Below are 27277 nucleotides of genomic sequence, written 5' to 3' on the forward strand. Positions count from 1 at the left end.
TACAGAAGAAGGAAAAAACTTACATTACTTTCAATGTAAGTCAATGGAACCAGACTTTTTGCCAAGGCATTTTCGGCCATTTATTTTGGTCAAACCTTCATGAAATTTCCACACAATATAAAGCCCAATGTTAATTTTCAACTTATCTCGAAAACTTAAAATCAACAAAAATGGAGATACAAGGTTTTGTTCCAACAATAGCGATATGATGGATTTGCTGGTCATTAGCATAATAACAACTACCATTGCTGCTGACCAGCACATCAGCATCCATAACATGTCACATACTGGCTTTGCTGGTGAATAATTGAAAATGCTGGTCTGTGCTGTTTTTTCTAGCAGGGTAAGGCACAATGCTCATTAGCAGGGTATAAGCATCCATTACTTTGTTAGCTACATTAGCTTTGTAGTTCTAGTGTAAAATGAAAGAGGCGAACTGGACGCTAAACATCTCTTGGGGTACATCCATGCATTTGACATAAAGGAAACATTGTGTAAACTTCTTTTTTTTTTACACCTTACTTATCACTTCAACACATTCTCAGTGCCCAACTTAGTACTTTCCTGCTCTAATAATCTGATTGAGCCCATGAGGAGCTGGTTGATTAGCTAACATGCTAGAAGAGTGAGAACTGACATGTCTGTATGTCATTGCTTAGTCAGACTGTAAACAGCATTTACCTTGTACATACGCGCACTGGCCTAGCAAGCTTAGGTGCATTTACACTATTAAACTTGAGATTTAACTTACCGGTCTTTTGGGACGGGATTCACTTTGCAGGCCTCCAAAAGAAAACGCACAACCTCTACATGTCCTACAACCACAGAGAAGAGCTCAGTTAAAGCAGCACGTTAGACTTTAACACTGTAGACTTTAGGCAGTGTGGATTAAAGCGGCGAACTCCGGGTAACAGCCCAATCTGCTACAAATGCGACACAGGGGCTTCCACCGACTTGAACAAGACTCTAAAGCTCTACAGCAGGTGCCTGTGGAGCATTTAAGGCCTATGTCATGAACATCTGAATTCTGAATTCACTGTTTTTGTGATGTCATGTCAACGATCACATTTATATGTATCCACCTATTCAGCATACAGCAGTTTAGGGTTGGGGGGGCAGCAGATGGAGCCCTCCACAAGCACAATCTACACCTACACCCTGATTTCTTTCAGGTAAGGCAGATATGATGTTCAAAATATCTACGTTCTTTACAAACCATCTGTTGTCCTAAAAGTACAGAGCACACACTTTACTGAACATACAGAATATATACTCACTGGTTTTAAATCATGATTATTATGCTACTGCTATACACTGTATATATTATACTATTCTCTTTTCTTATTACCTATATTATGCAGCAGTACAGTGCAGGAGCTGAGTTAAACTGCACTATTAGAAAAAGAGCTGTGTAAACACTGAGACTGTATTTACCCTCAGCAGCTGCCACGTGCAGAGCAGTCCTGGAGTCATAGTCCCTCTGCTCCATGTCTACAGAGGAGAGCGCAAACCTAGAGAGATAACAGAGTGAGGCAAGACACAGGTTAATGCAGGGAATCACAGAGAAAACCTTTAATTGTGCAGATCATTCACTGCCACAGGATCACTATGAACACAGTACCATACTGAACACTCTTTTACAGAGAATCCATAGAGGAATCATGCTGCCTCAGGTAATAAACAGCTGCAACTCTATCTCAGCTTGGCCTGTAGCTTTAGGCTTTGTTTATGGAAGATGAAAGAGAGTGTTCTTTTTAAATTAACGTAGACTGTATGTCTAAAAGGACCCAGACAACCCTTCTAAGTAGTGAATTCAGCTACTCTAAGGTGCTGACACAGACGTTCAGTTGGCACAGCTTGTGTAATTTCCATAGACATGCACTGCCAATAGAATAGGAAGTTCAGGAGCAGCCACACATGAGATTTAGGTCACCATGATCAAAGCCAAGCATCAGCTCGAGGGGTTTTAAACCCCCAAACATTGGGCTGTGGAGCAGTGTAACTGCATGGAGTGATGGAGCTAGATCTAATACTTAGTTTATGATCCAGAACTATTCATCTAACATAAGTACCTGATCTCAGTAAAGCTTCTGGGGTTGAATGCAATCAGATTCTCAAAGCAATGTTCCAAGATTTAGTGAAAAGCCTTCACAGAAGAGTGGAGGCTGTTACTGCAGCAGTGATGAACAAATACTTTATTACTAGCCTTGATTTTAGAAGAAAAGTTGGACAAGCAGGTGTCTATGAAGTTTTGGACATAATTTAGGGGGGAATTATAATTAATCAAGCAAGACATTAACAAAGGTGATCAAACACAGAGACAAAAGGTGTTGACTAACAGTAATAAACAGTAATAAAAAGAACTGCCGAGCATTTTCATGTTGTGTTACTATTAAAATGTTAATTATCTGGGTGGATTATGGAGCCATCACAGGACAGCCTGGAGGAGATTAGCATGCAGCTTTACTTTCCACCAAACTCAGCACCTCAGTTTTCATGCATGCAGGCCATGGACGAGCCATAACAGGATTTGGAGCTGTAGGTGCTGGGAGTAGGTGGACTGATAAGAAGAGAACGCCTCCATACCTTCTGAGCGCAGATACGTCTCCAGTGTAGGCGGCGAAGAGGAGGTTGATGACAGACTTCACCTGTAACAGGAGGGAAAAGAGCAGTTTGTGCACACTGGAAATGCATGGGTGGAGGTGGCGGGTGGGTGGGGGGTTGCTGAAGGGGATGGGGTGGTTTGGGGGGATGGGGTTGTGCAGCACCTGAAGCACTCCAGAAGCACAATCTACTCCTACAACCTGTTTTCCTTCAAATCAGACAGATTTGGAAGAGGAGAGAAAGGGGAAGGTACAGGGAAGCAGGGGTGATCTCATAAGAATTCAGGTCAGTTATTATTTAGGAAAAAATTCAGTGCATCATGTCATCCCAGTTTGATTCAAATCAATTATTGTGGTGCGGTACTGAATTATTCACAATACTGAAATGTGACATGGCAGCGGAATGTGAACAACAACATATGATATTTGAAATACACCACTGATGTCCAAGGAAAATACGGTATCTCCAAAATAGTGATTTTACAGGACAGAGCAAAAACACTCTTACCTTTCAATGTAAGTTAATGTGAAACGATTTTATTCCAAGTGATTTTGGAGCATTTCTGTTGGTCCATTCAACATGAAATTTTCAAATGTCATAAAGGACAGCTAGAGTGTTAAAATGATGCAAAAAAACAAAAAAAAAAAATCGACAAAGTGGAGATACATGGTTTTCTTCGATATACATCATTTGTTTGAAACAACACAACGAAACACATACTTTACTGTAACAGTCAATAATGATCTACTCAAACATTCCAAAACTGATGAGGTTGAATCGCCACCTTCAGAAGCATTTTACACTCCTGTAGTAGGAAAACAACACAAGAGATGTTTATTCTGACATGAACATCAAAACGCAGCAGATCACAGGGGACCGATTTATCTCCAATGCAGAGAAAATGTAATCAATACAAGAAAAGAACAGAAAGGAGCACCACCGCTCTAGAAGTTGGCCACAATGCTTGCAAGCTTACTCAGTCTTTGCTATAGCAACATCTTTCAAATTGTCATCGATCATCATAAGCAGTTTTTCAGAGAAGTGACATATTTAGGATCTTTCTGCACTGATTTGGAAAAAATTCACTTGTTGTACAATGAGCAAAAGTTGGGTTTGTTGACACATCCTCAGTAAACGTTAAGGCACGTTTTATATTTCAAGTTATATATTTTTCCAATATGTTCACCCAGCATCTGAATAGAAACGGTGCACTAAAACAGCAGAGTGTGTCTTCTGTAGAGGACTTCTTAACTTATTTACACTTAGAAAACCAACAAACCACATCATTTGACCAGAGGTCTTCAAAGCTTTGCATGTGACTGTAGATCAAGGCGTCTTCTTTGGTCAGTTCTTCTTTTCACTAGTTAACTGCTGTATTCTGCTCAATTCTGAAACACAAAGCTTAATAACCCTAACCCTAACCCTCAGCAACTCGTCACAGGCACAAAACCCCCACAAGAGGGCGCAGCCAGTCCACTGCTTTATTCATGGTGACTTGTGCACTCTTGCACTACAACCTCACAGAGCAGCCCTTCTTTCTGTGCGCACACTTTTATTAATTGCTGATTACCTCCCCTCTCAAGTACTTAACCTCACTGTACAAAATACACGGTACATTTCAACAACACTTAAAAATAAAGACTTTCAAAAATCCATTTTGTAGCATATTTCTTGACAATGGCCTTTACCACTCATATACATTACACCAAATCACAGACGAGCCAGTATAGAACCGTACGCAAAGATTTGAGCCCCCCTGGTCAGATGATGTCTGGTTGATTTTCTAAGAGCTTTTTTGCTGTATTTAAAGTTAAACATAAAATGTGGCCTGTGCAAACGTTACGGCACATTTTATGGTTTATGTTTTATTCTAGTCCAATAAACTCAGAAAATAAATAGAAACTGTGCATAAAAGCTTGAAGAAAAAGGCCATATTTATGTTTGGTCTCTGTAGAACACGTGTCAGACTCCAGTCCTTGCGGGCCAAAACACAGCAGACTTCAGCCCACTGCCTCATTAAACACACCTGACTCAGCTCATCAGCTAATTACCAAGGCCTTCATGAGCTGAATTCAGTGTATTAGATGAGGATGAACGCTGACCTCTGCAGCACTTCGGCCCAGAAGATACCTAGCTTGACATGCATGCTGTAGAGGGTGTTAACTTATTTTCATTATCAACAAAACCAGTGATGTTCAAATTTCTGTGTATGCAGGAACACACACTAGACCAAACCAGAGAGCTTCAGAGAGCGGGAATATGCCTTTCTCACTGCTCAGTCCTAAATGCTGCTAATTATCCCTCCATAAAAGAAGCTGTAATGTCAGCGTGTTCTCCTGACGCTATTTATTTAATTACATCTCAAACGAACTTAATTGTACTTAATATAGCATAATGACCTGAAAGTAATTATAAAACACTGCTTTAGTCTAATAATACACAATTATCCTTGTGCTATAATGACTGTGAGAGATAAAGAAATAAGTTTAATTAGATGTACTATGTAAAGTCAGTGGTATTTAGTTTAGGTCTGTCTGTGGGAGTCCTCACACATTTATCACCTCTTTACATTGTCAGACGGACTGCACATGAATGAGGGCTGACAAAGCACTACATCGCTACATGCAGCAGTGAACGCTTGAGGTGAGGTGTATAACATTGGCCTGCACTAGTTTGGAACAAAATGAGTTACATTTGTAATTAAATTAATGAACTGAGTCATTAAAAAAAATCACAGAACATCTGTGATTAGTCAGGCAAGAAAACAGAACATTCATTTACATATTGCAGACTTACAGTACAGTATCAGTGTTGTGGAGGCCAGTATTGTAAATAGCAATACACAGTTTTGATATGCTGGATGGATACTGGCGCCGATACAAGCCTCATTAACAGGACTGGACAGAGTCAGAAAATATTTGGTGCTGTTTTTTATGCATGGATATGGATATTATAAAGTTTTAAACGATTATAATTGAAACATTCTACAACAAAGTCATTTAAAACATTAACATAACTATAAAATGATATATTATAAATGTATTTTGTATATGGTGTATGACCATATACGATACATTAGATTTTAAGTTGTATTATTATTTTTTATGTTTGCTACTATAAAACAAAGAGAGGTATCAGATTTGTTCAGATATCAGAATTCACTGGGTATCAGGAGAGAAATGCAACCCCCTTCAAAAAACTATTACATGACATGGTTAGTAAGACACTACTTGAGACATGAGACGTTGTTCTTATCAACAATACTTCTGAGATAAACTTCTTAAAAACATATATTTTTATAATCTATTCATGGTGGAGCGGCACATACAGAGAAGAAAACATACAGTGGGGTCCCAAAGTTTGAGACAACATTATAAATACAGGATTAGAGGATTTTTGTTTAATTTAAATCTGGAAATAAATAACAGAATGTTTTATAATATAAAAGACATGACAATATTAATGGTTCTGAATTCAAATGAAGATGAAATATTCAAGTTTCCGCATTATTTCTAAGTCACTATTCAAGTTGAGGTCTTTGTTAAGAAAGGTCTCAGTCCTCCCTTTAATTGTGTTGTAGACATTGTGACCCCTGGTTCCTATTACCAGCACTGTAAAGAGTAAAGAGTCGGTAAGTTTCCTTACGATAAACCATTTAGCATCAAATCACTCTGAATTACTTTGTTTCTCAATGAATAAGTAATTCAGAACTTTGGAAAATTGGTGGAATTTCCCTTTAACTATGTTCAAAGTATAGCTGGCTGCTTGAGCAGTGATCACTCATTTTCCCTCTCTGGTTTAGAAGCTCATGCAGCTCAGCCACAGCAAACAGAGCCCTGAACAGTCACATCCAAATCCACATACACTAAACATGCTCTACATATGCACTCAGACACACATACATAAGTGTGGCCTACAGTAGGAATGGATGTGACAGGTCAACAACAAAATGTACTCATACAGTGCAAGGCAGTGGGATAAATTAGAGTATTTTAAGCAGAGACTAAAACTACAGATTACTATGTGCAGTCATATTAGACCAACCTTTAAGCATGACAGCATTAACAGCAGCTTCACTACTGTGCACCACCAGTGCAGTCGCAGCCCTGAAGCACAGAAAGCAAAGATCAGGCAACAGAACAACCCACAAAGTAGACTCATGCCAACAGCACAGCACATGCACAACAGCAGAACGATGAGCTTAAATGCACAGTCATACAGATAAATTATTATTAGACTCTTAAAATGGATATAATTGACTTAAAACGTCAGCCTGAGTAAATGGTTCAAATATAAACAAAGTCATTCAGAGTGGTTTGATGTGAAAGGTGGGTTCTAGAGAAACTTACAGATTTAGAACTGTTCACAGTGGTGGTGATAGGAACCAGCTGGCTAAAGAGTTTAACGGCTCTAAAATTTCCCTGACAGAAAGTCATTTTTAGATGAAATTTGGAGAAAAGCTTTCGGTCTTTACCACTATTTCACCACTAGATACACCCAGAAGACGTGTAGGTTCAATTTAAATAATAAATAAAGCAGTTATATTTGTGTTGTTGATATCAAGACCCCTGGTTCCTATCACCACCGCTGCAAAGAAATCAGTTGGTAAGCTTCTCTATAATGAACCATTTCACATCAAACCACGCTGAATAACTTCGCTTACACGTCAAAGATTCAAATGTCGAGAAATGTAGAAAAACTGGTGAAATTTTACTAAGTCAAATTTTAACTAAGTAAAACAAATTTGAGTAATGAAGAAGTCTTATTTGCCTATTTGGTGAATGGTGCATGTAAATAATATAATGTAAAAAAAAAAAAAAAAAAAAAAAACTATATATATATATATATATATATATATATATATATATATATATATATATATAAAATAATACATTAAAGTGTATATATAAATAATATATATATAATAAATAAAAGTTTTAATTAAAAAAACTACAACTATACTACCATCGCTACCACAAACATACAGTATTCTGAGATAAGCATAAAAGATTTAGACATCAGATGAATATTTGAGGATCTTTCAAGACAAGACTTTCTTCAAAATACAGTGCTAGCCATGAAAGAAAACCACGAAAGGCCGGTTAACGAAGGACTACGCTCTCTAATAAGCTTTCATTCGTTATTAGCCGTGTTAGCATTTTTGGGTGAAGTATTCCATTAAAAGATCTATAAAGGAAGATTTTTACTCACCCTCTTCTATTCTGTTTACATATAACAGGTCTGTTAACTGTGAAGACCAAATCACACACTATTGCTCACGCATACAGACAGTTGTGGCCTTTGGGTCCTCAATGCTTTGCTAATGGCTAAGAGGTGCACTGGACGCATCTCCATTAACTTTACCGGAGTTTAATTTGGTGTCCAAAGTTTGCCTCTTTAGTTTTGCACTGGAGTCATGAAGCTAATGTAGCTGAGAAGTAATGGGGGCTCACAAGCACCAGTCAGCATTGTGCTAATGACATGTCTTAATCATCACATAATAGGCTGTCACACAAAGATGGCTACTACTGTTTTTAGCTGGGCAATGTACTTATGCCCATTGTTATACATGCCGGTATGCCTCACAGTAGCAAACTTCAGACACCAAACACACCTAAGCTGAGCGACTAAAGAGAAAACTAAATTTGATTCGCTTAACATAAAGGGGAGTTGAGATGTGAACAAAGTCACTAAGAGTGATTTGATGTGAAATGGATTACTTGTAGAATTTCTTTACAGTGGTATTGATGGAAACCCATGACGTCTAACAACACAAATACAGCCATTTTATTCACTATTCAATTGACCAGTGAACTTAATGTCTTCTGAGCTTTTGGTACTGTTTTGCCTGCAGTAAGCCTCAAAACTGTTGCAAAACAATGTGTCAGGCATCAGGCACTGTACTGACTTTCTGTGAGGGAGCTTTCAGAGGCATGAAACTCTTCAGACGTCTTGTTCCTATCAACACCACTGAGACTCTACTTGTTTGTCCAGAATAGAGCATTTCACATCAAACCACTTCAAATGACTTTAAATACAGTTTACATTTAAAGACTAGTTGACTGTGACTCTCAGCCACATGGTGATTCAGCATTTAAGCAATGAACACTTACACGCACAGATGTCTTTATACAGCTTATTTATTTATTGGAGCATAACAAGATGATGCATAGCACATTATCTGTAACATCAGATCTCCTCTCATGGTCGTGATATTGTCTGTCTGTGCTGGTCCTTTAGCAGCAACATCTGTCCTCATTGCCTTGTTATTAGGACACATCCAGACAATCCACTGCAAGAATATACCGTTAGTAAAAGCTGGCATTTAGAGGACGGAGGATGGCTGTTTTTACGAAATGCAGATGAGATGAAGACAAACAAATTGGAACACAATTAAACAGACATGGATGAACAGAGAGATGGGATTAAATAAATTTATTTAAATGATACAAAAATCGTGAATTAACAGCAAAACACTAAGTGAACAAAAAAAAGCAAAGGAAGCAACACTGTACTTGAAGCCCTGGGAAAAATTAAATACCTAGAAGAGTAAAACTAAAAAGATTTCTAAATAAATACTGCTACTGCAAGCCAATAACTCATCAGCATGGCTGTTTTTTACAGTTCAAACAGGAGTAGTCACATTAGTAATACAGAGAAAAATACAGATTCCCTTCATTGTTCAAGTAGTAAAGTCCTGCTTCCGTTAATATTTTCATAACAAAGGCCTGCCCGGCAGTTTTGCGCTCCTGCTGTGTTTTCGACCACCGCATGGCCTCAAGAGCACTGGACAGGCTCAGAGAAACTGCAGCAGCACAGAAAATAAACACGCACCCAATCCAGTCAGTTTATACAGAGATAAAAAGAGTGAATGACAAATGCTGACAAAAGGGGAAAATTCATGCTAATGACACGCCTTTGATACTTCAGAGGCAGTCGAGCTTGTGAACGTGTACAAAAGATGGAAAAATAAAACGCAGCCAATTTATAATACATAACCAGTCATCACAAACATACATGCTCTACACATAACTTAAGAAGTGAGGCCTAGCAATTCATACAAAGAATAACAAAGAGAAAAAATAAAATTACACACAGAGCGTCAGCCTGATGGCTGCAGTTAAGTTTCAAATAAAATAAAAGAAACATGCATTTGCTGTTGCAAGAAAGCACAGAATATCATTTTTTCTCTTTATTCCCTGTTTATTTTAAAGCAAATGAAAACTGCTCCAGTGACGGTCATTTTATATTTGCAAATATAGGCCAAAACTGAATCACCTACAAAGGTTCTGATGAAAATACATTGTTTGAAATAAGGTGCTTTCTTGCAACAGTAAGGCTTCAAAGCTAAAGGCTCAATCAGAAATCGCTGTAAGCGATGATGCAACAACACGGACTGTTCAATAACAAGACCTCCAATTAAGCATAAAACATCCGGGTCAGAAAGCATCTGGAAGTGGTGGTGACGTTTCAGCAGTTTCTGATTGAGGCTTTAACACACAAAAACATGTTGAACCATAAACCATGATGGTGCAATGGCTAATGGTACCTGTTCAACAGTACATTATGCAGTGGCAGCACAACAGGATAGGCTCCAGAATAGCTAAGCAGCATAAGATCTAAGGCCTCAGCTGAAATATGTACATGTGCAAAGGGGCCAGGTCAGCATTAAGGGCATATATATGGTGAGAAATAACACATGTTATTCGTACGCATTACCCTAGCCGGCTGCTGATCGCTTCTCTGATTCAACCCCAGCAGTCTACAAATGTGAGTTAAATATATGGGGAATTTAAATGCAACAGTCTAATGTTCCAGCAGGCCTAATTCAAACCAATCGGCAATTCAAATTCACACATATGACAGTAGGGGGCGTTGCAGACCGCTGTGGGCCAAGTCTGGCGAGAATCTGTCTTTTCTGAAGCACCACTGCTTCATTTTAAACAGTTAGGAAGCATATTGAATGTAATACTCTTGGTACTATCTAGATTAACGCAGGAATGCTAAAGATCTAATAATAATAACAACAATAAAAAAATGTTCCAGGTCCACTAGAAATAAAAGGGCCCTTACCAAAGAAAATGTATTTTCTGAAACGGAGAGTTATGTATGTAAGTAGCCTTAAGGTTTCCTAATGTGCCACTCACTGCCCAATTCATAAAGCCCGTATATGGAAAATGCACTGCCTAGTTTTGAATGAAGTGTTTTTGTGAGGTCACAAAACGAACACATTCCCAATGCGTACTATTTATCCTTCTGTACTTCTGCCCTTAGAATTAAACAGACTTCTTCCGTTACGGCAACTTCAAGACTGGTGTATGGAACTCACCATCTTCTCATTGGCTGCCCTGCCTTGGCATTTCATAAAGCAGTCCTCTCTTCATTGTGAATAGGATGACGAATCGTTAAAAAATGAATTACAACTGTTTTAAGTAGAGAAACATTGTGTATGGAAAAACAAATTAAGTGGACCTCAGGGGGAAAAATAAAACAGATGAAATATGTCGGGTATGGGTCCTTTAGGTACACAATTTAGCAGCTGTTGGTTAAAGAGCTGAATTAATTGGAGGACAAGGCTGAAGAAAAGCAAGCTGAAGCGCGTGGAGCCGTTAAACTGAGCATGGCCACAGTTGACTCTGACTGAAGGTCAGGCAAGCCTGCGTCACCACAATCTCCTTCTGACAACACACAGCACACCGATCGATACCCACTCTGAGGGGAGTCTCAGGCGAGTGTGTGGTTGTTTGTCTGAACTCAAAAGCTCAAGATGCGATTGATGGCAAAACACTGTTGACATCACAGAGGACTGCAAGTGGACAGCTGGGCGGAGTCAATTTTGGCTCACACACGAGGGGCTAAAATAATCCGTGTTCTTAACACTGAGCTTCAAAAGGGCTTCAGTCTCCACTCAGCAGCCGGTCAGGATCCTACTACCCATGGCTTATCACTTTAAAAAGGGGTACATCAACTTAACATGCTAAGAATGAATGTGGATGCAAGCAGACACTAATTTGCATGGTGTTATTGTCATAATGCTAATCAGCAGCCACTGGCTTTCATTCATTGTTAGCAACTTTAGCATCACTGACCAAACTGTTTCTTTAACATATGCTGTTGGAGAACAGAACAAAAAATGAAGAAAAAAATAAATATGTTTCATTCTTTGTCCTTCAACTACACTTTAAAAGGGGAATACCACTGATTTTTCCAAAGTTCTGAGTAAGTAAACGATTAAGATGTCAACAAAGCGTTATAATTTTAGATTATAGATTATTCCCTCACAGAAAGCTATTACATGATTGGTTATGAATAGCTGATGTCTATGACACTGTTTTATGATAACTTTGAGAGGGCTTTGGTTTATATCAATTTTTTTAAAATTCATTCATGGTGGAGGGGTGCATGCAGGGTGTTCAAAGGCAAAATAGTACCCAACAAAAGCTCTTTTTCAGATTTACCCCAAATATCAATATTACACATAAAAACTCAGACATGTGTAGGTTCACTGGTCATTTTGGCCAATAAATAAATTGGCTATATTTGTGTTGTAGACATCGTGACCCTTGGTTGAGTCAGTAGCTTTCTCTACACTTAAACATTTCACATGAAACCACTCTGAATAAATGAATTATTTCATCAATAATTTAACTAAATTATGAAGAACTTTCATAAAACTGGAGGAATTCCCCATTAACCTGTCAACGCACTCTCCTTGCTTATTAAATAATGCACCTCCTTTTGCTTTGGTTTCTTACAAGCGTAACACAGAAGAGAAGGAGCAGAGTAGCTCCATTGGTGTCCGCCTCAGTGAGGGCACCTCTCAGAGAGGAAGACAGAAACAACACCTCTGCTAGACAATCACAGACATGTAACAAAAACAAACAAACAAACACAAAAAAAACCACAAAATAAAATAAATACGCTGTCTGGCCCCCTTATTATTTACGCCCTTTTTCCAGATGAAGCAGGTCCGTTTAGCTGTGCTCCCCGACACTTTCCATCCTATAGACTACAGTGGTGGAACTGTCCTCATTGGACTCAGTGGGTGAGACTTTTTTCCACAGAGTGTCTTTGAGAGCCAGCTCCTGCTGAAGGCTCTCGTAATCCATCGGCCCGAAGGAGGTGTGCTGCTGTGTTGAGCAACACGGGGAGAACACGTTAGTTATGCTCGCCTGCAGTGCTGCTGCATGTCTGTGCATATGTGTGCATCTAAGATTCACAGTATTTAATACAGTAACATCATAGCTACACCATAATAAAAACAAAGCAAGGTACAGATAGTGCCGTCCTATCTTCAAATAACACAAGAACAAACACGGGTGCGGTCTGTTGACGTTCGCCTCACTGCGCAAACTGCTCACCCTCAAACAAGTTTTTCTTGCACTCTTACAAATGTTATTATGAAATGGATGACTGATGGAATCCTTTTGTCTGAGGGAAAATAAAGCCTTCAGAGCAGAGCGTCCAGACCCCATTGTGAATTAAAGCCAGCTCAATCCCCTGCAGAAAAAGTATGATTTCTACTAAATTTGCCTCCGTTGCCTGTTAAGAGGTTAAGTGGCGCTAGGCATGCAGAGTCAGGGCACGTTGCTTCATGCAGAGCAGCTTTTTCACAATAAATATCTCAGAACAGGAGTGCTGCTTGTAAAAGAGTTTTTTTTTTAGATTTAAATGACCCGGGTTGAATGCAACTGTATGCATAGCTTAGCAAGACAGCATCAGCTTCAATTTAAGTTCACCTAAACTGAACGAGATTATTTCTGGTTCAGCACAATACCACCTTAAACTGAACTAGTTAGTACACTGACCAATGTATACAGCTTTGTAGTATACAACTTTGGTCATAATCAGAACGAGAGCAGCATTCCTATTCTTAGATGCAGCAAAGATTGTGTCTGTTATTTCACACTTTCAGTACATCAGATGCAAGTCAGAAAGGAGCAGCTAGCGCTTGGTAACAATTTGAAGTCATGGTTTAAAGTGGACAACACTGGTCAGTAGGCAGCACATTCTATCGGCTCACATTATTTGGCATGTAGTGTTAACACTGTCCTGTAGGGGGTGGAAGGTTCCACCAGTAGTTGACTAGCATAGCGGCACAAGTCTGCAGAGAGCGGCCGCGTGACAGGAAGTAGAGGCTTCCTCTGCTCTGTGCGAGCCTCAACGCTCAACCATCTGTCCATGGCAAGGAGGAAAGAGGTGGCGATTTGGTTTTGTTGCAGTCATTCGTATAGGACGCTGTGTAGTGCGTTGATGGGGCATGCAGGGACGGTTAGGTGGGGAGGCAAATGAAAAAGTGCACTCACCCGCTGGTCACCGCCCTCACGCCGAGGGTCCAACTTCTTGGCGAAGTGCCGCAGGTTGTCGTAGTTGTGGAAGTTGAACAAGGACACCAGATCCTGCCAGGAAGAGAACATGAAAGCTCGTCAAGGAGGAAATAACTCGAAATACATTCTATACACGTTTTAAACTTCATTATGTCATTTAACCCTCTGAGGTCCCCATATGAGTGTGCGTATTATACACGCACAAGACGCTGCTCAGAGGATGCTGTAGGCTGCATATTTTTGGTTTTCAGTCCAGCAGTGATACTGAGGTGTTTAGAAAATCCGGCAGCACTGCTGTGTCTGATCCACTTGTACCAGGACAACACACACTAACACACCACTACATCAGTATCACTGCAGTGCTAAGAATGACTCAACACCCAAATAATACCTGCTCTGTGGTGGTCCTGACCATTGAAGAAAAGGGTGAAAAGGGGCTAACACATTATACATAGAAACAAATAGACTACAGTAAATATCAGATCTGTTTTCATTAGGAGTTTTGTGTAGTGTTGTTTCATACAAAGAAAAACACTTAACATTTCTGCAGTATCGTTATAATTTCCTGATATCAAAATTAAAAGAAAAAAAAAAAAAAATCAGCAGCGCAGACTCTGATATGTCCATACTGAAAGTAAATCTAATGTAAATGCAGTTCAGGATGTAACTTACTATGTGCTTCGTTACATAAATACTAGTAAATAAATCATGTAATGTAAATCAATATCATGACAGTCTTTTTCTGAGAGCCTTGCTAGCAATAAGCCACATTCTCAGAATAGCCTGATGGTGGCCTGCTAGTGACAGCAGAGTGCACAAACGCACACACACACACACACACACACACACACACACACACACACACACACACACACACACACACACAAACACAAACACAGTATACCCTAAGTGTGCAGGTCATAAGGTCAGCCTGCTGACTGGCTCCATCAGAAACTGAAATATGTCAGTTGCAGCACTAAGTTTTGGGAAAAGTGCTGAAAACTTTTCTCCTCGCTAGACCATCTGGAGTGAGCTTAGGTTTTAATGGTTTGTAATGGGCATCCTCTGACTGAAGCAGGTTGCACACTGTTCTGCATTTAAAAAAAAAAAAAATCTGTAAAGAGGAAGTTTGCTTCGCATGTAGTCACTGTCCAAAAAAACGTGAAGTTGACGTAAAGAGATTTTATAAAAATAGAAAAAATGAACCAGTGAACTCACTGAAATGCTACACTATACATATTTTGTTCATACCTTTTAAGATTATTTACTGTAAATAAATATATATTTATTTATGTGTGGTTATATACAATTATATATACACATACATACATATATATACACAAACACACATTGTCAGTCTCCTATAACCCTGTTCTATAACGATCAGGACCCCAGAGGACCACCACAGAGCCGGTATTATTTGGGTGGTGGATCATCCTGAGCACTGCAGTGATACTGACGCGGTGGTGGTGTGTTTGTACTGTGTTGTGTATTGTGCTGGTGTGAGGGGATCAGACACCTCAGTGCTGCTGTAGTTTTGAAACACCTCAACAATAATCGCTCAACAATAATCATGACGTTAGCAAATAACAGTGTTTTTAAAAATGGCATGTGTATTTCAAAATACGTCAGCAACACACATACCTAATTTGTATTTTCATGAGGCTGCTGGCTCAGGAGGGCCTTAGGCAGCTGCCTACCTTTGCCTAGTGAAAAGACCATCCCGGGGTTGAAGGAACATATTAACTGAGTAGGTGACAAAGACTCGGCGCTGGAAAGGACGTATTACTCAGTGAACAGGTTGAGCCTGGTCATGCAATGCAGTATTTCAGTGGTTTGCACATGTGCATAGCAAATGTCCTCTTTACATATAAACATACATATATTCCCTACCAGAAGACCAACACAGAGAGCAGAGTAACAGAGCACACAGAGCTGCAGTGCTTGGCCCCTAGGTGACAGAATGATTAAATGTGACTCTGCTGCTGAGTATTTCTCTTTCTGGCTCTAGTGTCTCACGTGCTTATAGCACAGTGTGTATGTGGAATGAAGGAACTGAAGAACAACAGAAGAAAGAGGGAGAGTTCTCCTCCTCTCTCAGTAGGCTCAGAAATTCACTGCAGTGCAGGAAAACTCACACACACTTGAGAGAGAACAGTGGAGCTGAACTCCCAGTCTCTTGCATGCATGCTTGACTTTCACGTCTGTCTCTATATAGAGGCAGAGAAACAGCCTTGAGACACATACATTATTTACGAGTTATTTACTGTAGCTTCAACCCTGTCTTACCTAATATATTGCCAGCGACACATTTAGAGCCTCTGCCTTTGTCACCTTTGACTCATTAAAATCCGGTCCCAGAGTAGTACTGTGTGCTTGTCCACTGTGGTCACAGTGAAACGGATCACCATGTTGAGGTGGGCTACCGTGTTCTTCATCACTTCGCTAAAGAAGCTCAATGCTGCCTTTATTGGTGGATGCACTACAATAGTTTATGAGTAAAGGTGCGCACACATTTAGAACGCAAGTAACATTCCTATGGAAACACTTATTGATCTGACTCATGAAAGTAACAATTAAAGGCAACTAGCCTCTTTCTTTCCATTGACCAAAACTAATCAATGTGGATGTTTTCTAGTTAATATTGTTACATAAAATATTTTTTTACATGTGACTTTTATTCACTAGGTTATCAGGTTAACACTGTTGGCTCTGTGTGTCTGTGAAATGTCATGACCCTGTTTTGAGCTGCTAGTGAGCAATGTGGTGTGCCAAAAGAGTGGTGAGAACCCCCTGCTGAGAAAACCTGTCTACAAACACAAGCCAGTATGGCTGCAAGTTTTCTTCATATGCAAAGACTGTGTACAACTACTAAAATAAAAATAGCATTTAAACCCAATAAAACACTGTTATAAATGCGGACTTGCTCACTTACAAAGGTTAAATCAGGAACACAAGAACGCACTTCTACTTTCATAAAAGATACACATTTACATGGGAATATACTGATATATATATATTAAAAAAAAAAACGTGTAGTACAAAAACCGAGGGACGAAATGCCATTTTAGGCCTACTGTGAAAGGGTTGACGTGTGAAGCACATTTTTGTTTGAGTGTTTGCTTGTTCAAAATAGTACAAACGCTATAAAAATGTTGAGCATGGTCTTCATCTATTAAAGTGATTTCAATAACAGCATGGAGAAATCACATTATTGAAGAAGAACAGCTTTTCTGGCTTGGGAGGCCCATTCTCTCCTTTATTCGGGCTAAAAGAGTTTTTTTTTTATTTGTTTTATCAAATGTCTGTGCAAAAGAGAATGTTCAACAGCTCTCTAGATACAATGACAATGAGAAAGGAAACAGTGTAACACCTGGAAAACGGGTGAGCGTCGTGCTATTCTAAAAACATGAATAACATAACTCATCACCTCCAGTTCGACCCACATCTCCTACTGCAACATACGCTGAACTGGCTCTTTCCCATGCTGGCTAGCAAACACATCAGCAACTTTTAAGAGCCTGACTGTCATTCAAAGAAAGAATCTAATAGCATGTCTATGATATATATGGACTATAATAAGTCTTACATTTTTCTCATACTTTTATTTTCTTCCCTTATGTTTACTTATGCTGATAAGTATGTGGTTTTATGCTTGAATACTTCCCAACCTCTCTTGATCTCTTAAAATTAAGCAGAATTTTTGTTACTGTGGCTTGAAGACTAGAATATACAAATGACCTCTGCTCTGATTGTAAACGACCTATTACTGAAACACTCCTTAGAACCAGCATGGTTAGGCAGGCTTAACCTGCCGTGTACTTAAAAACTGGATATCTATCGCAAACATAAAAAAATTCAAAATTGATTTTTTGCAGCTTAATTTCAATATATGGATTGTATGGACTGGGGAGTGGAAAGTATTTTTTTTTATTTTTAAATGGAAACAGGTTTTCCCATTATACAGGATACCTTTTTCACAAGTGTGTGCGTGCCTGCAGAAGTGTTCACATACCTGGCAGAACTGGATGCCACGCACACTATTGCCCAGTTTGTCCAGTGGAGGAGACCAGCACATAATCCCCATTACGTTGGGTACCACCAGCAGGATGCCCCCTGCCACGCCCGACTTGGCTGGCAGACCCACCTGAGAAATACAGATTACACACATGATATTTTGATTATAATATGATTGATTGTTGCTGTGTTTGTACTACTTTAGCAATTGTAACACTTCTTCATAAACTGCTTTAGCTGCTTTAAATCATAAATATAAGTGACTGTCATGAAAACTCCCAGTGATCTGTTATCACCTCTTAAATAGGTTAATTCACTGCATTCACCAGCCACTTTATTAAGTAGACCTATGTTGCATCTACACATTTTGTCCTTTTTATCAGCTCCAGTTACCAGTGCACTGTGTAGTTCTACAACTGCAGTTCTATAATCTTAGCATTAATTTTTAGCCCCCTTTTAAGCAATTCATCAATGGCAAGGGGATGCACAGGACCACCACTGAGGAGGTATTATTTCTGTGGTGGACTATTTGTCACTGCAGTGACACTAACAGGTTGGAAACTGACAAAATAGACAAAGAGTGTAAAGACGAAGCAGGTGTAAGTTATAAAGACACTACTTAGTATATGCTGCGTTACTATGAAACAGGCTTGAGATTGCTCTGACCAGTCTCTCTTTTAAGCATGATCTTCCCCGTGTTAAACTGGAACTGATCCAAATTAGTGGGGAAATATGGGCTCTGAGGAAACATGTGTTTCTATAAGAAAAGAGAAAAGAATACCTGCGGGCTGCTACTCTCAGGTTTTTAAACTGCTGTGGCAGGACTACTGGAGCATGCAGCTATTAACACTTTCCCACAGCAGGGAGAAGTGGAAATGTTGAAATGTGGTCACGGTACAATGGTAGGTATGTAACAACCAGAAAGAGCAAAGGCTGTTTATCTTACCTAATGTATTTTCTACTATACATTCAGAGACTTTGGAAATGTCCCCTTTAACTTTTAAAATACTCTGAAATTGCAGCTGTATGTGTGCCACTACACTGAGTTTCACTGTATAAAAGAAGCACCATGCTGCCTTTATTGTTGGTGGTAGTTTCTGAGTGAGAGTGTGGAAACATTCAGATCACTATTCAGATCTCTATCCCACAAAGTAAAAGCCTTAAGCTTGATTATGTTATTTACATATAAAATAAATGCTACACTTTCAGAAAAAGACACTGTTCAGGTACATTTTCGCTCTTTATGATACACATAATGTAAACATATCCTCAAAGTTACAACAATGATACATTTTCATTACCTAATGTTTTACAATGGAAAATAAAAGCCTGGAGGTATGTAGTCAATGCAATGTTATGTTGTAATTAAACATTTATGTTCCCTAAGTACCCTAACTAAAGGAACCTTAGACAAATCATCAGTACCTCAGTTTAGTACCTTCCTTTGTGAGACACAGAGAAATCATTAAAATGAGGAAAAAGTGCATTTCTGCCCTGACATTAAATGATATATTGACCCTGGCTTGCAGATTCTGTTAGGATGATTTCACAAGGAGTTTTATCAGAGTTTTATCCTGTCACAGTCTGTCAAGAATATATATATATATTTTTTTAGCATTACTGTTTTTTGGTCAAGAATGGCAATATCTTCATTAGACTGTGCTGATCTGCCACAGTCTGCTAACTCACTGTGTCCAGTTCGTCTGAGAGGATGTGAGCCCTGACCCAATTTCTGACTAAATAATCAAGCTAATGTAGAGATAATGTAGAGACAACCTCCCTACAGACTACAAATTCATGAATGCTTGTACGTGTGTGTATATAAGTGTAAACAAAAAAAAAAAAGTCCAAAATTTTGAACAGTGATTTCAAACTTTTAAATGGTGATTTCATACATAATGACTCCATAGTGTACCACACTAAAGTAAGAACAGCAAGTGTCTGTATGTGGGACTCACGTGGAAGGCGAACTGCCCAGAGAAGTCATACATGCCGCAGGAGTGCATGAGACTCAGCGTGTTCCGCACGGCCTCCGGACTCAGCACGCGCTCGCCCGTGATAGGACAGAAGCCACCGTTGGCCAGCGTGGCAGCCATCACACTGGCACTCTCACAGGTCACCTCAATGGAGCACAGCTACACAAACACCAAACCAAAAATAACCCTCAGTACTGTAATATTATCCATAACTAGCACATAAACCATTAGCTCCTAGCTTCAGAGAGCAACATCTATAATTAGTACTGTCTACAGGGCTCTGATTGAGCTCTGGGCTTTAAAATGTAAATGTGTAATGTGTTCAGTCAGCCAGCAGCTCTGAGCTTGGCAGGGCAGAGCTGATGAAGCAACAGTACCCATGAGAGTGTGTCACATCAACGCAGTCATCCTGTCACACATTCCCACAGAGACATGGGACAGTCACCAGACTTTGTCGTGTCTAACTGAGACAAAGCTTGCTGTATTATAGGTCAACCTGAAGAGCCATAGGGACCGAGTTTTATCCAAACTCAATGGGAAGTGAATAGTCAAGTTTGGTTCAGACACCATCGTATACACTATACAACACAAAACACCTGCACATCCAGTGTTTCTTGTGAAATCAAGGGTGTTAATAGGCCCCCTCCAGACCACCACATTTCATGGGCAATGCTTTCTATGAAGCTGTACATGTGCAACTGAAAGCCTGTATCACCAGTGGGTGCAGCTTAAAAGTCAGCAAATTCACTAATGAGAAGGGTCTGAATACTTTCAGACATAAAATGTATTTGTTGAGCTTGGTTTGGGCTCAGATTATGCCATTAGATCTGTATTCCACCTATAATTATAATCTGGCCTTTACCCTTGCATTAGGTTTTATTTTATTCTGCCAAATTTAATCAGGAATGCTACAGGCACTTGGATTGTTGTTGGTCCAACACAGCTGTGTACAGTTTATCCAGATTAAATTATTAATTCCTGATTAATCTGGATCATAAATAACAATCTTGGATAACAACTCATTAGACAATTTTAAAATCTGTTTATTCATGGTCTTGCTATTGCCACACAACTTAGAAGTTCTTGTTGGTCTCTGGTTCATGGTAGCCAGCTTTGAGGCAGGAGTTTGTACGTTTTGGGACAGGACTGAACTCTAAACTCAGTGCTGTGGTTTGGCTCATTCTTAGAAAAAAAATATTTTGGGCTCTATTTGAGTTTAAATAAAAAATTTCAGCTCTAACAGGTTACTGTTGTTGGTACAAGGTTAGTTCAGTACTGCCCACATATCTGTATCCATAAGGTAAAAGAATTGTCCTAAATAATGCATCTTACATTGCTATATATTTAACACTTAACTTCTACTCTTTCTTAAGTCTCAGACAAGAGGTTCACTTTGACACAAATGGCATGTGAAGTCTAAGCTGCAAACATGCTACACTTGTGGCACTGTGGAAATTGCATTAAAGCTGAGAGTGCTGTCGTGCCATGAAACACTGCATTGTTGCTCTCACCTGGAAGTAGAAGTCCAGAATGGATGTCATATCTGTACCCTCAGGAAAACACTGTGCACAGAAACAAAGGAGCACACATAATAAGCAAAGCAGATGGGCAACAAGGCCATATAACAATGCAAAAAATATGAAAAGAATTAATTTTTTCTAAATGGTCAGACAGGAAGAGGGTAAAAGAGAGAGTAAAAGAGTAACAGCTTAATAAAGTAATAGAGTAATGCTGTAATGCAGTAATAAAGTAACACAAGAATGACGTAATAGAGAACTGCAGTAATGCAGCTATAGAATAATGCAGTAATAGAGTAATACAGTAACAGCATAACAGCGTAAGCAGTAATGCAGTGATATATAAATGCAGTAATGCAGGAATGGAGTTATGCAGTAATACTTATAGAGTAATACAGCAATTCAGTAATAAAGGAATACAGTAATGCGGTACTGTAGGAACAAAGTAATGCAGGATTAGCGTAACAGAGCAGTGCAGTAATGCAGAAATAGGCCTGTCATGATCATGATTTATAAATAATTGCAATTAACAATTTAATTGTTTATCCTTATTATTTGCAACCAGTGTAATACAAGCCTAAACACTCATTCTGCCAGCATGCATGCTTAAAACTTTACTCAGTGCCCTCTAAATATGTTAGAGCACCAGGTTTTTTTTTTGTTTTCATGAGCTCCACAATGTCTCAATAGATGCATTTACTGCTTTTTAGTTACATTTATTTGCCTCAACATAATGCACCCAGTTATTTGACATTATTTGCAAAAACCCAATAATTGGAATTAGGTGATTATGTAATAATTGTGACAGGCCTAAATGGAATAACAGAATAATGAAGCATTACAGTAAAGCAGTAATATAATAATAGAGTACAGCAATAATACAGTAATAGAATGATGCAGAACTAAAGTAACGCAGTAATAGCCTAATGCATAATTACATAACAGAATAAAACAGTGAAGCAGTAACAGAGTAAGAGATTAAAGCAGTGATAGAATTACAGAATACTACAGTAAGGCTGTGATAAAGTAGTGCAGCAATAAGAGTAATTCAGTAACAGAATAACAGAGTAATAGAGAAATGCAACAATAAAAGAGTAACACACTAATAGAGTAACAGAATAAGAGAGTAATGCAGTAATATAGTACTGTAGTGTAGTATATTAGTGTGCTCACACTAACCTTCTTCTCTTTCAGGTAGTAGCCGATAGCGAAATTCCTATCACCTGACTCACGTTCAGACTGGAATCTGGGTTAGAAAACACAGACGGTTGCTAAGTCAAGGTCAACGCAAACACACACACACACACACACACACTTATGCTGTTCAATGCATTTCTTTTTTCTTCGTGACGCCTCTCTCTCCTTTCTACCTCCACCTATAATCACGTCAAGCGTTTTAACCCTGCATTTATACACAACAAACATATTGAATATGCATGACAGATTCATTACGTATTAACAGTCAGCGCAGTCAAAACAAACTGGGCTAGTGAATAATGGAGAGAGCGCTCAGAGCACCAGGCAGCTCTACTTACGTTGCATTGCTGAAACCCACATACTCATTCCCTGCCATATTTTTCAGGAAATTCATCACCTGCAAGATCACACAGCACAAAACACACAAGTTACAACAGAGGTTTTACAACAGACTGCAACTACACCTGTTCTAACCAGACCAACAAGCCTATACATGGCTAATAATGTAATTCTGTAATACTCACATAGTCAAACTTCTCTGCATTGCTTGCCTTTTGCTAAAAGAGATGGAAAAAGGAAGGAGATTAACCATTTGACAGAGCAGATCACTATTACAAGAGTCACATCAACCATGTGAGGACAAAAGTCTTTATTAGCATTACTAAATACTACCATATACACAGAAAGACCACATAACATCTATAAAGAGAAATAGATTTTCCCTAAAGTGGTACAGTGCAAATCAAAATGCATCCAAACAGAAATGTGACTATATACTTGCACATTGCAGGGTGATTTTAACATACAAATCAAAGCAATAAAACACAAATCAAATCAGTTAGGGTTATTTTGTTAGACATAAATGAAAGAGGAGGCTACAGAAAGATGAAGCCTATACGGAACATCATAAACTGGCTGCTGTGAACGGACTGTTATTCAAATATATTAGCTAAAGTACTATGTGTAAATTAGCTATGACGATGCACTATTGTTCTCTACAAAGGCAATGGAGGATGAACTGCTAGAGGTAAATCGCTTCGGTTAATGTCCTACATGATCATCTGGATGCCAAACAAGTGGGGTCAATAAAGTGCATGATGTCCAAAAGAGCTGATTCTGTAGCTGATGTGTCAATTGTTCTTGATCCTGTAGCTGGTTGACTCAACACACGTGTAGACTGAGGATAACGTGATATGAATGGGAACAGTCTGTGGATCAGTACTCTAACCTATGACTCAGGTTGCTAGGAGACAAGGGTGGGTAGAAGGGGCTGCACAATATAAGCATCTTTGTGACCATGAAATGTGCATTATGGTCATTTTGCACCTTTGCACCTCTAGAATGAAAGGCAAGGTGTCGGTATCTTTATAAACACAAACCCTTTAAGGCCGATGCAAACACATGGCTATTTCTGACTTATGTACTTTTTTTTATTTTCAATTTTAAATTTTGCTTTTGCCGTGTTATTTGATATGTAAATACTGCAATCTAACAATGCTGAAAAAGTGTCACAAAATTATAATTTTCTACGAGAAAACACGTATAAGAATAAAAGTCAGATTTAAAAGAGCGGCTTTCTTGTTTTTGGGCCTGGAGGTCATATGTGGTAACTAATTGACCTCTGGATCTAAACACACTTACTTAGAAATAATATAATACACAACAGCTCTTTGTATTACTTGAAGCGTCATAATGATAAACATATTTGTAGGTTTGAAATGATTCTGGATTCTGAGGTAAACATTTTATTTAATGTTTTCTGTATTAAAACAAACTCTATGGAGCTTCAAAATACTGAGATCTTGGATTTTTTCAAAGCCTCTTGTGCCAGCCCTCTGACAAAATAGGCCCTTGAAATTGCAACCTCTACAATTTATAAGCTACTTATATGCCTAAAGTCTAGTCATTTGAGCATGGGTGCATAAGTGAGTGCATAGCATAAGCCCCGCCCAATTTATTCTGACAGCTTTGACCAGTGACAGTGGTTTATAAGAGATGCTCAGAAAAGATGGAGGGGCATTTGGCCAATAATTTTAAAATTCGAGTTTCAGATGTTAATGTTTTAAACTTTTTGATACTGTCTAAATCGCTACACCCGTAATCAGTTGTACTGTTATGTTCATACATATCTGAAAATCTTATTAAGATCAGTCTGTTTACTTGTTTCTCTTTTGATTGTTCAGCTTCTCAGGGCTGTTTCTAGTATCGTGTGTTTTAAGGAAATATTGTGAATGACAGTTTACACCTATAATATTACATAGTCCTAGCAGGTGGGCTTGATGGTAGGAAGGAGGGAGATACAAGTGGACTGGAGGTTGAATAGAGGGATGAAAGGCTGTGAGGAGTGGAGAAGGTGCCAGAAGAACAGGTACAGTTTTCATAAGAGATGTCAAACAGCACTCCTGGACATACAAAGTACTGCACAGGTTAGTTCTGTCCATGGCTTTAAGGCAATATAGCTTTTTTCAACCTAAACCCTGACAGATTTCATCAAACCCTTTAGAACCACAAACAGTACAAATGACAAAGAACAGCTATACCATACAATTGATTACTGTGGATGATAAGGCGCTGATTTAAGGCGCTTTCCTGCATTTAGTCAGCGTGTTTGGAGTAAATGTTTTTTTTTTGTTTTCTACAATAATCTTCCAAGGTACTCAACGTTATGATATAGATGTTCCTGCTATACATACTGTTTGTGGTTATCGACGGTATGACAGGAGATTGAGATTAGGTTGAAAAATGCGAGCGTTCCTGATCATTTTTCACAGCGCACACCGAACCTCAGCCCACAGACCTGAAATAACTGGACGCCTTCATAGCTTCATTCGCTAGCTTCTCTCCTCATAAAGCACACTGGTTTTGGTGCACTAGCATCCCCAGTGGCGATGAACATATATTTTATGCGGCTGTTAGTATAGTTTAGACTGAACAATGCTTTTTCTTTTTGGTATTTGCACCACAAATGAAAAGTTAATGTAAATTTCCTCATTTCTGACTTTTTATACTGTGACTAGTCATCAACTAAAAGCATCCAATAGTGATCTACTCAGACGCACAAACCCATTCAGAGACAAGATAGCCGATGTGTTAAAAGGTAACACTTTACAGAAATTGTAGTGTTCATGAGGCTACCTGACACCTACATAACCTTTAAATTTCTACTTAAGCTCAAGGCATAACTGAGCTAAATATACACAATCACCATTTATACTGTCTACTTTCTACTGGGAGACAGCTGTCCCAAATAATACTTACATGTCCCACATTGTCATGTTGTCAAGTTTTAGACCATGTCTTATTTTAGCCACACCCCTGCATGTTAGAGCAGAAAGTGAGACTGCATCCCTGTCCCTCATGGCTGCATGGTGAACAGTTAGATCCAACTGTTTTGAAGTAAACGTGTCCCAAAGTCTGACCCAAATCAGTGTGTAATATTAAGAACGGTCACCACTGAAACATTTGGTAAGATTTTGGTAGTTGTATGATTGCTTTAGTGGTGACTAAATGGAACGGCGAATCATGTAATTTAATAACATGAGAATAATTAAAGTGTAGGGTCAGCTGAAAGTCCGAAAGCGTTTCCACCTCTGACTTTGAACTATATGGAATGATCCGTATTGACATTGATGACAGTTATTCCAACCAATGTCAGGGATCCTAACACTTGCATGGGTGCAATAACATCAAACTTGACGAAAGCAGCCTTGATACTTGTTGGAATAAGACCTTATAAATGTTTATGAAGGTTTATGACTAAAACACTTTTGTCAAGTAGCCTCAAGAATGCAGCCATTCTTTAAAGTATTACTGTTTAAAATGATGTAGAATTACTTTATGAACACTTCAGTGGCAACAATTAAGCCTTAAATAAAACAAATACTATTATAAACATATTAATTACAATCATGATCATATCAAAATTGTGAATTTCACTCCCCTGTACTCACGCCAAATTTTGGCCTGATATCAAATGATTGTCTGTGGTCTGGTGGTAAAACACTAAATTAGCTAATATCACATGGCCTGATTTGGAGGTGTTGGAACTGGGAAACACTAAACAGTGCAGTGCTGCAGCCCTGCAGGACTGGAGTTTGACACTCTTAGTTTAAAGCTTTGGTGCTGGCCTTTTCTATTAAACTATCTATTTACTTTGTTTTCTTGTCTATTCTTATCTTCACTCGGAGCAGGCTAGTGTATGTGTTTGTGATCTACAATTACACAGAGAAAAAAAGAAGTGCAAAAGAGTATTTTGCTTAATTTTCTGCATCAAATATATAAGCATTAGGTCACTGTATTTTGCAGGGTTGCGGCATATTAACCAGCACAGTGAGGTACTGAGAACTCAGTGTGTCCCGGCTTGTTTCAATGAGAGGGGAGGGAGGAAAAAATGGAAAGGAAAAATTACCAACGTCATTGACCTGCTGCAGTGGTCAAAAAATCCCACAGTTCCTATGTCTGTAAAATATGCAACAACATAAAGAAAAAAAGCATACAGAGAAAGCCTTCATCACCATATTGCACACGGCAGCCTGCATGGACCCTCGCGGCAGGAAGGAAAATCTCATGCGTTAACTTGGTACAAAATGATCCTACGAAAACAACAACAGCAGCTCCCACAGACAGTATAGCACTGAGC

The 27277-nt window shown here is 38.9% G+C and overlaps 1 protein-coding gene across 5 annotated transcripts in view; it reads right to left on the reverse strand.

The window, feature by feature from the left end:
• glsb (glutaminase b) overlaps positions 1-27277 on the reverse strand; it is a 71607-nt gene that overhangs the window by 2896 nt on the left and 41434 nt on the right. For 2 of the 5 annotated variants that reach the window (XM_017713495.2, XM_017713494.2), the window contains exons 8-17: positions 23163-23195; positions 22977-23035; positions 22621-22687; positions 21436-21486; positions 19907-20083; positions 17947-18078; positions 13911-14003; positions 2587-2648; positions 1435-1511; positions 752-815 (exon numbers count right to left, since the gene is read on the reverse strand). In XM_017713495.2, coding sequence (XP_017568984.1) covers positions 752-815; positions 1435-1511; positions 2587-2648; positions 13911-14003; positions 17947-18078; positions 19907-20083; positions 21436-21486; positions 22621-22687; positions 22977-23035; positions 23163-23195 — 815 coding nt within the window. Of the gene's footprint in view, positions 1-751; positions 816-1434; positions 1512-2586; positions 2649-8726; positions 12735-13910; positions 14004-17946; positions 18079-19906; positions 20084-21435; positions 21487-22620; positions 22688-22976; positions 23036-23162; positions 23196-27046; positions 27097-27277 lie in introns of those variants that run through there. The other 3 variants (XM_037539299.1, XM_017713497.2, XM_017713496.2) reach the window with 3 other exon arrangements.

Source organism: Pygocentrus nattereri, chromosome 6 (genome assembly GCF_015220715.1).
Source record: "Pygocentrus nattereri isolate fPygNat1 chromosome 6, fPygNat1.pri, whole genome shotgun sequence".
Lineage (NCBI taxonomy): Eukaryota > Metazoa > Chordata > Actinopteri > Characiformes > Serrasalmidae > Pygocentrus > Pygocentrus nattereri.